Source organism: Pectinophora gossypiella, chromosome Z (assembly GCF_024362695.1).
Source record: "Pectinophora gossypiella chromosome Z, ilPecGoss1.1, whole genome shotgun sequence".
NCBI classification, from domain to species: Eukaryota; Metazoa; Arthropoda; class Insecta; order Lepidoptera; family Gelechiidae; genus Pectinophora; species Pectinophora gossypiella.
The window spans coordinates 2631684-2648264 of NC_065433.1; the positions used below are offsets into that span (position 1 = coordinate 2631684).

The 16581-nt window shown below is 37.9% G+C and overlaps 1 protein-coding gene across 9 annotated transcripts in view; it reads left to right on the top strand.

Moving 5' to 3' along the window:
- LOC126380054 (basement membrane-specific heparan sulfate proteoglycan core protein-like) overlaps positions 1–16581 on the top strand; it is a 275688-nt gene that overhangs the window by 92469 nt on the left and 166638 nt on the right. For 8 of the 9 annotated variants that reach the window (XM_050029212.1, XM_050029218.1, XM_050029216.1 and 5 more), the window contains exons 8-10: positions 275–361; positions 1769–1864; positions 2974–3084. In XM_050029212.1, coding sequence (XP_049885169.1) covers positions 275–361; positions 1769–1864; positions 2974–3084 — 294 coding nt within the window. The remainder of the gene's footprint in view (positions 1–274; positions 362–1768; positions 1865–2973; positions 3085–16581) is intronic. The other variant, XM_050029214.1, reaches the window with a different exon arrangement.

Genomic DNA, 16581 nt, shown 5'->3' on the forward strand with positions numbered 1-16581 from the left:
ATCGCAACCTAAGTCTTTCAACGGCAAAGTCAAAACCTCCTTTAGATTATCTATTGTAATTTACGACAGTTTGTGCGGAACCCTCGGTGCGCGAGTCGGACTCGTACTTGACCAGCTTTTTAATTTGCATCTTTTTTTTATTTTTATTTTATAGGTACCTTATAGGTAGCTGTTCCTATTTATTTTTGTAATCAGTCGATGTATTAATGAATTTTGTTTATTTTAACGTTAAAGTTAGTTATAATGTTTTTTTTTTATTTATTTTTTAACGAAGATTGGGGCGTGGGTGGCGACGACGACCAAGCTACTGAATCAGATTTGATCGAAACAGCTTTACCTGAAGAACCACTACCGACTAGTTGTAAGACAATATATTTTATTTGGTTGCTTCATCATCCATCATCATCATTCATTACCGAATCTTTTTTTTACTTCAGTCGCCTTCTCTCATGTGGATTGTGAGATCAATGACCGAATCAACCTGGTGTCAATGTTGTTGTTGGCAACATCAATTATATTTATTATTGTAATAATTATATTTTGCTCTGGCAATATTACTGGACTTACGCCACGGACTTTTCCGAAGAGCCAAGTTTTCTTTTATCTTGTTAACGTATTTTGTTCTGGAACTGTTTTGTTTATGGTGTAAATAAAGTTTAATTTTTTTTTAGTTATTTTGTACAAGAAATACAAATAAAAAAGTATTTTGACCAAAAAAAAAAGAAAAATAATTCCTAGTTTCTAATTCATTACAGTTACTTTAACACCATCTCGAAGGAGTTTTTTTTACCGGCGCTAACATCGCCTCCAACAGTTGTATAATGTACGAAGTGGGTATTCTTTGCTTTTTAATACTAAGTTTAAGAAGTAGTACCTAGTTTCATGGTATACTTTTTTTTCTTATTTTGTCACCACTTGCAATCGGTCCTAGGAGCATAAGCAGGTCTGTTCATTTCATCAGTCGGGTGAAGAGCATATGGATTCATCAATCTCATCACTCCTTACTAGAAGCCAATCCTCTTTTGCACAATACCATGGTACTTATACCTAAGTAAGCAGTAAGTTAAGAGTAAGTTACAACAGTTTCTACATAACATAAACAGCCAATGGTGCTAATTCCTGTAAACACCATCTAATTTTATTTTAAGTTATATCTGTCATTTTCTTATCCGCCGAAAAGGAAAGGGAGGGGTAATCGACAAGCATAAAACTTATGGAACACAAGTCAATTTTAAGCACAAATCTAAAACAACCGTCTAAACATTTTACATTGGCCAATAACCCGACAGAATTATGTTGACAACACACATCAAACGGTTTGCATACCAGCGAGATACCTTTTTGATTCGCCCGGGTTATTCATTCATTTACTCATTCTTCCGTAAATTAAGAGCTGTGAATCATCCGTCCCTTTCCTTTTCGGTGGATAAGAAAATGACAGGTATAACTTAAAGTAATATTAGGAGGTATCTACAGGAATCGGGGCCATTATAAAAGTACATGCGTATTTTTAAAGTTGTTGGTATTTTTTAAGATACTTATTGTATTTTCTTTTGCATACTTACTTAAATAAGATCACGCTTACTTCCCATTGAGGTAGGCAGAGACCACGGAATTCCATTTATCATGATTCGCTTTCTCACTCTCACCAAAATTTTCATACACCGGTTAAAAGTTTCTTGACCTGGTCCTTCTCTAAAACATGAATTTTATTTTAATTTTTTATTCTTTTTTTTTATTTTTTTTTTGTTTTTTTTTGTCGTCATAGGGTTACCATGGGATGGTGATAGGGGTGACAGTAACGCATTTGATGAGGTGACTACCACCAGAGATTATAGCACCACGCCGGTCCCGATATCAATAAGTATGCAACATTTTATTTCTATATTATATATTTTTTTCAAATACTAAATACTAAAGTCTCTATCTATAGCTCTTCCAACTGGGGACCTTCAGGCCTGTTGTCTTAAACGTTGTAGTGGGTGAGAGCCTTCAGAGCTCCCCATTTGTCCGGCTAAGTAGTTAATGCCATCTGCGGCAAATCCACAATAAGTCACGTCAAAAAGAAAATCTCACGAAGGCAGACGGTCTTTGGTTGTGGTTGGACGTATACATGTACGGTGTAACTTCTTCTTCTTCTATCGTGTGGATTGTGAGGTGAATCACGAACCCCATCAACCCTGGTGTTATTACTGAGCTGGTGTTACGGTGTAACTGTGTGTGTGTCTTGTCACATCCCGAGCACTCCAGCAAAAATCTTATTTTTATGAAAGTTCGAGGGAGATAGACTGCACTCCTACTTACTCCTTAGCTGCGCGAAGTCGACGTGGAAAGTAAAAGTAGCTCGTTGCGAACTATGATGTTTCATGACAATGATGAATTTGCAAGTTACGACTGTAGTTTGCCTTGTGTCAGTAAATCTTTTTCACTGGCTACTGGTTTTGGCAGATAACGCACATAATTCGAATTTTTCAAAGAAGTTTTGTAAATAAATTCCTATTCAACGTAGCAGTTTTTTTTTAAATTAAAATTGGTTTGCTCTTGATGCCATTTTGCCTGTTAAAGAGCTTACCCAGAAAAATTCTGAAGTGTCAAGCGTTTCTCTTGCTTCTTCTTCTATCGTGGGTTGTGAGGTGGATTACCAACCCCATCAACCCTGATGTCAGGGATACCATTGAGCCGCCGAAGGCCCCTTACTGGTGTAATTAAGTAGTCGTTACATGGCTCATGTGACGACTACTTACTTATACCAGTAAGTAGTAACCGGGGCTTAACGTGCCTTCCGAAGCACGAATCATCTTACTTTCGGACAGGTGATCACCCTGTAATGTCCTAACCAAACTAGGGATCACAATTTTTGTGATATGCCCCCACCGGGATTTGAACCCGGGACCTCCGGATCGTGAGCCCAACGCTCAAACCACTGGACCACGGAGGCCGTTTCTTTTGCTAATCATTTGTTTTTCCCACCAGCTTGCCAGAATGACGAACTGCGTTGTGACGAGACGCGTTGTGTGCCGCTGACTGCGCGTTGTAACGGCTACGTCGACTGTGACGATGGTGCTGATGAATTCAACTGCGAAGGTAAGTTTTTTTTTAATTTATGGGTGTCCAAGTAAACGCGGTAAATAGGCGGGTCGATAAGTGGTCCCCGTAGTGGACATTTGCAGCACCCGGAGTATTGCCTATGTGTTGCCGAAGAGCGTTTCTCATTTTATTTTCTTTAAGAACGTCGTACCGTAGGTATAGTTATTCCATATTTGAAATGTACGCAGCAGAAACGAGCATGTAAATAAAGAGGACCTCAATTTTGAATCGCTCACTATCAGGTCACGTTCGGAAATATATACCCATTTCACGTAGCACACGAGAACTTGTCATTTGCAAGATGAGACAGGTATATATTTTTACACGCGTGTTAAAGCTAAACGATTTAAAATAAGGCCCCAGGGGTCCTGCGGGCTTAGCACCGTAAGCGTGAGACTCTTTCTCGCCTCGTCATTCGTCACCCGTCACTCTCTCACAGTACTTCACGGAAAGAGACAGATGATCTCTGTCGCGGCGAGAAAGAGTCGTGTGCTTACGGTGCTAAGCCCGCTGGTAGTGTGAATGAAGCTTCTCTCCTTAGCGGGTCACTACCTAGGGCAGAATGAGGATATAATCTGCCATTTCTCCGTCAGATGTCGCTACTGTTGAGTGTTCTTAAATTTTGACAGTTACAATACTATTTCAGTAAAGAAACATAATATTGTTTTGGTTATATTTTTACACTACAACCCTTTTTTAACTGCTTAAAGTTCGGAAGGTGCTTATATGCTGTTCTGGGAGCAAATAAAAAACATAGAAAACGTTCAGCTGCTTGTCTTCCCGGGCATGTCATAAAAACCGATAGAGGGATTGTGTCCTCTAATATGATGGACTAATGTTATGGGCGATAGGCTGATCCCTTATCACCATAAGGTTCATCATATCCAGCTTACGACATCGTATCAACAGTGGCTGCAAGTTGTATTTGATTACTTGTGGCTCTGCCCACCCCATTAGGGATTACGGGCGTGAGTTTATATATGTACCTATGTATGTAAAGTTCGGAAAATCTTTTTAACCTTCTAATTTTACGGATAACAAACATAATATATGCAACTCTTATCTTTGATTTTGACTATAAATCGCCTTTTTATTACACCCAAACACAATGACATCTTCCACCCATTATTATTCTGATCATAATAAAGAGAAGCAATATAGGTGGCTACATAATTCTATACATAATGTAATCCAAATATCTAGCTACAATTATTTTTATATCTCTCAGGGCTTTACATCTTTATCAGATGAATCAAACAGCGTTTCTGTGGCAGCTTTTAAAATGGCTGTAAAGTCCAATGCGAGAGCGACAGTAGCGGCCGCACGACTGGCATTGTAGTTGAGAGTTATTCGATGGTATAGGTGGTAAATCGGCCCTCTCACTTCTGTGTCGCCTCTCGCGCTTGTCGGCTAGAGTCTGGAACCAGGTTTTATCGTGTGCTTTGCACCCATCGGCCAAAGACGTCCTCCACTTATTCCGGTCACTGGCCAGGTCCTCCCATTTATCGGGGCTGATCTTAAAAGCAAGCATGTCACGCTTTGAGCAGTCTTTAAATCGCAACAACGGCCTTCCCACCTTTCTACCCTGTACCCTGTACCCTGTTTTCTTTTCTTCGTACCCTGTTGAGCGAAGTTGCCTTTGCAAAAAGAATTTTTATATATGCTTCTGCAATTGCATTGTATTTTGGATTAATTATGTGACCGAGTTATGAGGAAATAGGTATTCATCTTCTATCATGTGGGTTGTGAGGTGGAGTTCCAACCTCATCAACCCTGGTGCCAGGGTTCTTAAGGTGTGTCCAAACATTGAGCAACAAGAGCGCGGCAGCAACACGCGGCATTTGTAGGACACATTTCTGCCGCGCTCTAGTTTGGACAAAGCCAACTAATGTTTGCGCGGCAGTACTGCGCGGCACAACCAAGATATGCCGCGCGCTTCTGTTGGCATCAGAATCATGTTTGTGCGCAGAAATACGTCCAAACACAATTACTGCCGAATGTTGACTAAGAATGCTCGCACGCGGCAGCTAGCCAGAAGCGTTCGCGCGCGGCTGTCGTCTAAACAGAGCGCGGCGGGCCGCGCGCGGCAGCCGCGCTCGATTGCCGCTCGATGTTTGGACACACCTTTAGGGATCTTACTATCGGACAATCAAGTGATCAGCTTGTAATGTCCTAACCAAACTAAAACCCTAGGAAATAGGTAATTATCACGTTAAAGCTGTACAACGCCATCTATGTAGTTTTTAAATCTCTATATAAAGCGAAAGTTGATGGTAGGGCTGGCAGAGGAAGACCGAGAAGGACTTACGAGTAGTGTAGATTCAAAACTTCAATGGGGCCCACATATTGTATCACTAGCGGGCAAGCTAAGTTCAGCAGCATATGCCGTCAGAAGAATCCGACAACTCACAGATGTACCCACTGCTAGACTTGTCTACTTCAGCTACTTCCACAGCATAATGTCTTACGGTATTTTATTGTGGGGTCGAGCCGCTGATGTAGAAACTATTTTCATTATTCAAAAAAGGGCAGTTCGCGCTATTTATAATCTGCGTTGTCGGGACTCTTTAAGGGAGCTGTTTAAAGAAATAAATATACTGACGGTCGCAAGTCAATATATTTATGAAAACATTATGTATGTGCGTAAAAATGTATCTCTCCTTCCGAGAAACTGTGAAAGGCATACAAGGAATAAAAATAAAATTGTTGTTCAAAATTCTAGATTAAGTAAATTAAATTCATCTTTTGGGGTTATGTATACGTTTTTACAATATAATACCAGATAATATTTTAAATTTGTCAGAGAACAAATTTAAAGCTCACGTGAAGCTTACTTTATGTAAAAAAGCCTATTATAAGATTAATGATTACCTAAATGATAAAAATGTCTGGTATTGAATGTGTTCCTCTAGTTATTAAATAACTTGTAATGTCCCCTCATTGATTTAAAAGATGTGTTGCTGTTGCAGTTTCTTGTCATTTCTTCTCCTCAGCCATAACACCTTGCGAAATGATGTAAATTCAAAAATGTTACATTGACCTTCAACAAGTTTATCCATGATAATTACGTTGAATAAATGATTCTGATTCTGATTCTGATGTCCTTAGAAAAGGTTCAATACGATCTACTCTGAACCGGCGTGCGTGTATGAAGCGATTGATGAATGTGGAGGAAGCAAGAGAAGTGTGTCAGGATCGAAGCAAATGGAATTCTATAGTCTCTGCTTACCCCGGTGGGAAATAGGCGTGAGTTTATGTATGTATGTAAATCTCTATAACTTACTCTCTTATCGTGTAATTAGGCATCTGTCTATCTACTTTATGAAATGCTTTCGAACATTAACATTTATCAGTTTATGTTCAATTATAGTCAAGTGGTTAATGTAACTCGGCGTCATAATTATAGTCCTGCTTAATCCAGTTTTCAGTGCGCTTGCGCCTGTTCCAGAGAGATAGATAAAACATTCACGCGCGTAATATTCCGGAGTTCCGAAGCAGGGAATTATCTTATTTCGATATATTGGATATAAAAGTCAACAACATCATGATACTGGAGTGATAGTAGACTGCAATTTTCTAAACAAACCAGGGTCAATTTCATAGTGTTTTTTTTTGTTTAATATGTCGAAAATCGAACCCAAGACCTCCGGCCCACCTCAATACTCTAACCACTAGACCACACATTCCCACACAGAGCTTTCTTCATATATCTGTTTCGTAAATCCATCATTCATTCATTCTCCATTCATTCGCTCACGTTTCGACTATCAAAGCATACCTTTCTTAATTATCGTCTGGTCTCAAATGTTTAGATAATTATATTATGGTTATAATTTAAGTATCTGTCGGTATGTTACTTTTATACAATGGCATCATAGCCACTCGTAAAACGCCGGGAACAGATTTGAAATTTTGTAACTGAAATTATTATTAACTATAGCATAACATGACATTCATTATTATAACATAAGGGTTGTGTTATGACTGAAGGCACAGATACTTAATTATTGTACCCTCCTTCCAGTGGCACTTGGTCTGCGACCCGTGTCTCTGGCAAATACCCTCCGAAAGAGGAGATAAACTAAAGTTTAAAAATAATAATAAAAAAGTTTATTTAGGTAAAATCTACGACACACATATACATTTAAAACATTAAAATATACACACATAACATTAATATTTAGTTAGAAAACATAAAGGTATATGGGTGCCGCAGTTCACCAAAAAAGGCCAGGGTTCAGTGAAAATTTACCCAGAGGGCAACACTGATTTTCAACCCACGCCGATCGGTGAAACGCGAGTACCCGCACAATAAATTTTAAATAATAAATAATGAATACAAAAAAAACGACTTAGTGTTACACATGAAAAGCAGAAACAGAACAATAAAAGAAAGAAATATTACACTAAAAGAAGGATCTATAAGTGAGTAGTGAAAGCAGTGTGTAGCTATGGTGCATGTGATGTGAGTGCGATAATTAAATAAACGTAATAATATACATATAATACTTCATAATCATAATAACAAAACGAAACGAAAACGGACATCCAGGAGCACCCAGATGTGATCTAAAGAGGCAGCAACCGCTATCCCAAGTACATCGCTGGTATACCCAACCTCTGTATTTCTAGTAGGTGATTCTTTAAATACTTTTTGAATGTAACCTAAATTCAGATTTTTTGTTTTTTCAATCAATCAATCAATCAATAATACTTTATTGCACAACAACATATACAAAGGACATAACATACGAATAAAACATAAGCACAATAGGCGGCCTTATTGCTAAACAGCAATTTCTGCCAGGCAACCTTAGGGTGAAAGAAGATTATTCATTGGAGCACGGGCTGGTGCAATAAACATTTATAATGATACATAACAAAAAAATAAATAAAAATATGATTTTTTTTTCTATTTAAATTATGAATTTTAATCAAGAAAAACGTATTATGCTTATTTACGGGTACGTTAATTCGACATTTTTTGACATCACAGTGTGCTTTTTCTTGCACATACATACATACATACATAAACAGCCTATATACGTCCCACTGCTGGGCACAGGCCTCCCCTCAATCAACCGGAGGGGGGTATGGAGCATATTCCACAATGCTGCTCCACTGCGGGTTGGTGGAGGTGTTTTTATGGCTAATAGCCGGGACCAACGGCTTAACGTGCCCTCCGAAGTATCTTATCTTTCTCTTCTCATCTAACTTTTTCGGACAATCAGGTGATTCAAGCCTGAAAAGTCCTTACCAAACAAAGGACAGTCTCATAAAGTGATTTCGACAATGTTCCCATCGGGAATCGAACCCGGACCTCCAGAACGTGAGCGTAACGCTCTAACCACTAGACCACGGAGGCTGTTACATGTTTTTCATGCACATTTCATAGTAATTTCGTGTTTTATACCGGGTGAGAGCTCTCAGCGCTCCCCATTTATACGGCTAAGTGGTGAATGCCATATACGTCAAATAACGTAAAAAAAGATGTTTAGTAAAAAGTGACTGATTTAACTAGTTGGAAACTAGACTAGAGTCACGCCGCGGGGAGACTCGTGAAGGATGATGATGTTGACACCTCATACAAACAACCTCATTTTACACAGACACTACACATTGATATTATCAACACGCGCAACTGTGTGTGTGACGTCTGAGGGCTGCCAATCACAATACCTATTTTTTTTATCTGATTTATTGTAGATTTGCCGCAGATGGCATTAACTACTTGGCTGGAAAATACTTAATTTAACAGTCATTGCTTACTTAGGTAGGTAGTACTACTTGCGAAAGTTGCTCTTATAATAATCAGTTAATATTGATAAGAAATTTTGAACAGTGAAGGTTCACGATATAAATAATCACTAAAGTAATAAATTGCATTCACATTATTTTTACATTAGTCCCGTGGTCTAGGTTCAGTTTTATTGCAAATTATTAATTCAATTCAATTCTTTATTTGTAATAAATATTACACGTCAACCAATATTTCGATGATAGGTACAAATTCTATAAATTACGTAACAATATTAGCATGTTCTGATGAATAATAACGCGCTCGGCCTGCGATTGTTGAAATTAAGAAACTTTCTCAAAGGCCGGTCATAGGATGGGTGACCACTAAAAAAAATATTCATCTCGAGCTCCTCCGTGCTTCGGAACGCATGTTAAGTCGTTGGTCCCGGCTGCATTAGCAGTCGTTAATAACCACCAATCCGCACTGGGCCCGCGTGGTGGTTTAAGGCCCGATCTCCCTATCCATCCATAGGGAAGGCCCGTGCCCCAGCAGTGGGGACGTTAATGGGCTGATGATGATGATGATGCAGGCGAACAGGCGAGCCAGCGCGAGCAATTACTGTGAGATCAAATATTCGAATCAGACGGAAGAACGTCAGCGTCCAATTTCAAAATTCGAACATAAATTTAAACTAGTAAAAAATAAAAAAAACAACTGTCCGCGCGTTGCCTTCACGATTCAAGTCTAACAATGTTGCGCGGGGGGAGGTAAACCTAGCTCAGACGCTGGCGGGGGGTGAAGAGTTGCCGTTCTATAGTACTTATTCTATGACGGGCTATGTATAATACAGGGTGTTAGTGACATCGTAACGAATACTCAGAGGGATGATTCAGACCATGATTCTGAGTTAATATCAAGTGGAATTTTCCGTCGTAAAATTAATGTTATTTTTTTAGTTTTTTTAAATTATTTTCAATTCTATACTTTTGCGATGGAAAAGTACATACAGTAGCCATACAAGTAGGTATGGGTGTTAGTGACACTGTAACGAATACTGAAGGGAATGATTCAGACCATAATTCTGAGTCGATATCAAGTGGAATTTCCTGTCGCAGAAGTCATGAACATTTTAGAGCTTATTTAAATTATTTTCCGTTCCATACTTTTGCGACGGAAAATTCCACTTGATATCAACTCAGAATCATGGCCTGAATCATCCCTCAAAGTTTTCGTTACGATGTCACTAACATCCTGTATAGTTAAGTGTAGATTTTGATATGGTAACCTTAATAATGAATCTTTACGAGTAACGAGAGTGCGTCCGCATGAGATTGGAATGTTAAGAGCGCGTGGGAGGGCCGTCGGATGTCGTAATACCATAATGCTTACTCAATTACTTGATGTCATACAGCGATACACGAATGGAAAACACATCATCCCATCGACCACCTAAATGTATCGCAAATTACAACCTTGTGCTTAAAACACATAATAACGGGTTCTTACCGCGTTTAAATGGGTTTTATTTAAACGCGGTAAGAACCCGTTATTATGTGTTTTAATTATGATGATAACCGCGTAAACTTAAAACAATGTATATACAACCTTGTGCTTGTTCTATCGTATGGGTTGTGAGGTGGATAACCAACCTCATCAACCCTGGTGTCTAGGTTACTACTGAGCCGCCAAACGCCCCTGACATGACTCTTGTAACAACTACAAAGTAGTAACCGGGACCAACGGCTTAACGTTCCGAAGCACGGATCGTCTTACTTTCGGACAGTCATGTGATCAGCCTGTAATGCCTTAACCAAACTAGGGATCACAAATTGATTTTTGGGATGTCTCCACCGGGATTCGAACCCAGGACTTCTGGATCGTGAGCCTAACGTTCAACCACTGGACCATGGAGGCCGTTAGCTGGTGCTAATTCCAGTATACATCATCTAATTGTATTTTATGTTATACCTGTCATTTTCTTACTCCCCGAAAGGGAAATGGACGGGTAATTGACAGGCATACTCGTATTTATGGAAAATACGTGAATTTTAGGCTGAAATTTCAACAATACCCTCAAAATTTCACATTGGCTGATAACCCGACAAATGAAATAACATGAGCTCACGACTATATCCCAATTGGGGTAGTCAGAACTACATCTATTTTACTGAGTTGTATATTTTACTGAAACCGAGTCATGTATCTTTGGTGTCTAAGAGTATTACTTATTAATAAACTAATCTCAGCTGAGACGCCTTCAAGACCATGCTCAAGTCCTTGTTTTATATAAGAACTGTCACATTGAGAGAGAGAGAGAGAGAGAGAGTGAGACAAAATGTTTATTCAACAAATTGTGACACATTACAATGATCTTGAGGGCAGTTTTCGCTCTCTCGAACGCTGTGATTGGTCAAATCCGCACATCTCCGCACAGCTCCGCGTCAATGGAAACGCAGCCTTAGATTATTTATTTATTTTATTTAAGGAAAACTAACAGTTATAAAATACAGAAAGTAGACAAAAAACATAACAGTTGAAAACTAATTACAGGTTTCCACTGATAACCCTAAACTAGTTAATATGATATCAGAGAGTTGTGCACAGGCAAATTAAAGTTAAAAGAAAGAACATAAAAAGAAGATTAGGCATCAAAAAACCTTTGACTGAGTAATCTCCTCGCCGCTGCAAAACCGGTGTTAAACAAGTCAAGATCAACTTTGTTACAAAGTTTATTGAAAATTATTACACGCTCGCCATACATAGGTGTTCTGTCTATAGTTTGTTGAGGCTGAAGGTAGAGAAAGAGGTTGGTGGAACCTGAGGGTCCTGTTAGGGACTCTGATGGAGATTTGCGATAGAAGTTCTGAGCAGTCTATCGAATTGCAAGCAACTTTTAACAAAAATATCAGATCGGCAATTTCTCGACGTTTAAACAGAAGGTGATGTTTTCTACACTGGTCGTGGTAAACAGCAGACTCATAGCGGTCGTTACTACGATAACATAAGTAGCGAACAAACTTTTTCTGTAGACTTTCGATACGATCAATGTAAGTTGCGTATCTGGGGTTCCAAATTTGAGACGCATACTCCAAGTTACTGCGAACTAAAGAACAATACAAAATTTTGAATGTTTTAATTTGCGTGAACTCCTTACAGCTACGTTTAACAAATCCAAGTGCTTTGATGCCTTAGCCACAATGTGGCTCTCAAATAATAGCTTGAAGTCATGAATGACTCCGATTAGTTTATTAATACCACCATAAGTTAGCAAGTCACAAGTTTACAATTCATAACAGTTGCTATGGCAACCTTAAGGTGTCTGACTTCATAAGTGAGGCATTCATAAGATAAATTTCAATTGTGCGTATGTGTGAGGCATCCGTTATCGAGCGACCAGTCTGCCTTTATTATGATGAGCTTTGCAATCCTAGCCTGTTGTTGGTTCTTGCAGCGGTCCACTGTCTCTGCACGAACATTTTGACTCATAATCAGTGATGTGAACTTAGCTACTTTGTAACTAGATCTAGCTACTTATTCTTTAGTGACATGCAGCTACAATTGAATAAATCTGGTAGCTAAACTTTTTAGCTACCTTTTCTAGCTACTTTTTATTCTATGCTTTAACTTGCCTGAACTTGAAGTTCGTGCCAACCGGGCATCCTCGGGCCTGTTGTCTTAAATGTTGTACCGATTGAGTGCCCTCAGCGCTCTCCATTTGTCCGGCCAAGTAGTTAATGCCACTTACGCCATCTATTGTTGCTGAGCGAGGGCCCCAACACCCTTAACCCCCCCCTTTGCACAGCTGTGGGACGTATATGGGCTGTTTATGTTTATGTAAATATGACGTAACCGTGAGTCAAGGCGAACTGAATTTACTCAATAAATTAATAAAATCTATGCGACAATTTAATCTTTTCAAGGCTCTCAACTGGGAAATATTAGATAGCTAACGTAATTGTTATATCGGTCACTCATAGGGTTACCATCTTGGGAAACAAATTAAATCAAATTAATAAACTTAGCTTCTACTTCGCTTCTAATTAAGTCTACAGCTGTGGTAGCCCAGTTGTTAAAACGCTTGCCTTCCACTTTGAGGTCGCAGGTTCGAGTCCAGCACAGGCCTAAACCAATTATTGTCGAATTTTTTCTCGAATTCACGTGCCCGGCGGTGAAGGAAAATATCATGTAGAAACCCACATTCCCGAGAAATGCATTTTCGGAAGTATGTGACCTAACCTGTGTTAGGCTGGTTTTTCCTTCGCGGGTTGGAAGGTCAAGGCAGTCGCTTCTGTAAAAAAGCGGACCTGTCAAATCTTCAGGTTAAGTAAGCGGGTTAGATAAGAATTCCTGATGTTATTACAGAGGTCTTAAAAGTAGAGGAAAGTACAAACAGGAACCCTGTAAGGGCACTGCAATACAGTCAACGCAAGTATGTTTAATTAACTTAAAATTTAATACATAATGAAAATAGAAAACCGAGAATAAAAATAATAATGATTATATTAAAAAAAATACTTACATTTATTAATCAGTACCTAAAAGATTCGTTAAAAAACTCCTGCAACTTATAGAACGATTTTTCGATTAAGTATTTTTAACGACATTTTGAATTGATGTATTTTGTCTATGAGTATTTCAGTTATGAATTTAGGTAATTTATTGTGTATTCTAACTTACATAGAGTGAGGGAATGAGAAGGGATTTGGGCCAGAGCGTTGCTTTAACAAACATATCTATTCTTAAATGCAACTAACATAGTTGTCTCGATCATTAATATCATTATAGACGGCGATACGGCTCATCACCTATCACGTTGGTCTAACAGAAAGCCCGGTGAGGTGTGGGTACTTAGTTCATCTTGCTATGGATGTCCTATGTGTAGTTGTGAGCTTATGTTGTTACAAAGATGATTGTCTTCACGAGTATATCGTAACAAAAGAATGAGAATTTTTCAACTGAACGTTTTACGATGAAGTCAATATGAAATCAAGGTATAATGGTATTTAGTCGCTTTGCAATGAAATCTTTAATGTAGTCAGTATTGCAACTTAGACAGTCTGAAACCAATCCAATACCTTCACCTTAACTTCATCATCATCATATTTATTGTCCAATCAGGTCGTCTGATTGTTCCGAGCTCTGCCTTAGCATTAGGAATTTTGCGCATGACTTTGTGTGCTTTTAGGTAGGTAAAACAAAATAGTATGAAAAGACCAAATAACAAGTCCTTTCATTTCCCTTTGTAGACGTTTAGTGAGTAGTAGAGGTAAGGAAACGCGATATCTCTCCAACTTGACGTTTTGAAATAGAAATCCTTCTCGTGTTTAGCGTTCCGCAGTTAAATAAAAACTCTTTACATAAAAATAATATTTTTTAAAGACGGACTTTCCACGCGACGTTACCCAAAAATATGTAGATGGCGCTGTACAAAGATGCCTTCGTTTAACCTTCTTATATCATAAATAACAGACATATTATGCAACTTTTATCTTTTTTGGGTATAAATGGTGACCACCCGTTATTATACTGATCAAAATAAAGAGAAGCAATATAGGTAGTAACATAATTTTATACATATCTGATCGAAATATCAAGCAACAAGTTTTTTTTTATATATCACTCTACTATTACATTTTATTTTTGAATAATTATGTACCCGAGTATTGAGAATTAAGGAAATTATCACGATAAAAGTATACACCACATCTATGTTTTTTCTTTGGGGAACTTTTTGATTATGCGTATTTTTTACGAATAAAATTAACACTACTTTTATTTAAAATCAGTAACATTTATTAACCCGGACACCAGGGTTGATGATAATTGGTACTCCACCTCACAACCCACTCGATAGAAGAGGAGAAGTATCATTTAGTGTGGCACATAATATTTCAAACATTAATCTATCTCTTGTGAAACAGACACTTTAAAAAGCGGATAAATACAAGAGTTACTTATCATGCATTTATTTTTCGTCTCTGATCTTGTTTGTAATGGTAACCCTTTGATATAGTCAGTTACAATTGTTGGCCACCGCTGTGATGAGAATAAATTGACCGTTGTTATGCCACAACGCATTCTTAGAATTACGTCTAATTGTCAGTGTTGGGACCGTGATTCGGCGTTATTATTGCCTACCCAGTAAGGAGCGTTACAGACGCAATGCTAGCTGCAAAATTGCAGTTTTTGTGCGATAGGCATAAACCGCATTGAAACTGCACACCGACCGCAAAATAATTCGGTTGTAATACAATACAAAATATACTTTAATGCATATAAGAAAATATTTACAAAAGACACTTAACTAGGTACGTGGCAGATGGCGGCCTTATCGCTTATAGCGATCCAGACAACAGGCGAGGAAATGTGTAAAAAAAATAACAAATTGCAGGTGCAAACTGACTGCAACTTACCAATAAATACATAGACAATAATATATAAATAAGTAACGTTCCGTGAGATTCCGTCAGTTAGTAGTACGGAACCCTCAATGTTCGTCCGACTCGCATTTGATCGCTTTATGAAGTTTTTATTTTATTTTATTTATTTATTAAATAAATTAATTTAATTTATTTATTTATTATTTATGTCACATGGCATTACAGAATCAGAATCAGAATCAGAATCATTTATTCAACGTAATTATCATGGATAAACTTGTTGAAGGTCAATGTAACATTTTTGAATTTACGTCATTTCGCAAGGTGTTATAGCTGAGGAGAAGAAATGACAAGAAACTGCAACAGCAACACATCTTTTAAATCAATGAGGGTACATTACAAGTTATTTAATAACTAGATGAACACATTCAATACCAGACATTTTTATCATTTAGGTAATCATTAATCTTATAATAGGCTTTTTTACATAAAGTAAGCTTCACGTGAGCTTTAAATTTGTTCTCTGACAAATTTAAAATATTATCTGGTATTTTATTGTAAAAACGTATACATAACCCCAAAAAAGATGAATTTAATTTACTTAATCTAGAATTTTGAACAACAATTTTATTTTTATTCCTTGTATTGTAAGTATGCCTTTCACAGTTTCTCGGAAGGAGAGATACATTTTTACGCACATACATAATGTTTTCATAAATATATTGACTTGCGACCGTCAGTATATTTATTTCTTTAAACAGCTCCCTTAAAGAGTCCCGACAACGCAGATTATAAATAGCGCGAACTGCCCTTTTTTGAATAATGAAAATAGTTTCTACATCAGCGGCTCGACCCCACAATAAAATACCGTAAGACATTATGCTGTGGAAGTAGCTGAAGTAGACAAGTCTAGCAGTGGGTACATCTGTGAGTTGTCGGATTCTTCTGACGGCATATGCTGCTGAACTTAGCTTGCCCGCTAGTGATACAATATGTGGGCCCCATTGAAGTTTTGAATCTACAGTAATTCCTAAGAAAACGGTGTGTTCAACAAAATCTAGTTTCTCGTCGTTAATTTTAATGTTATTATTTACTTTCTTTACGTTTGGTAGAACAAATTTAATACACTTCGTTTTCTTAGCATTTAGAACTAGGTTATTTACTGTAAACCAGCTTAGAACCTGCGACACAGCGCTGTTTGCTTCGTCAAGTTCCTCTAACTTTCTATCGATTTTAAATATAAGAGAAGTATCATCCGCGAACAGTACAATGTCAGCTTGGTTCTGTACTACATAAGGTAAATCATTTATGTACACTAAAAAAAGGAACGGCCCCAAAATGGATCCTTGAGGAACTCCCATTTGAACATGAGAG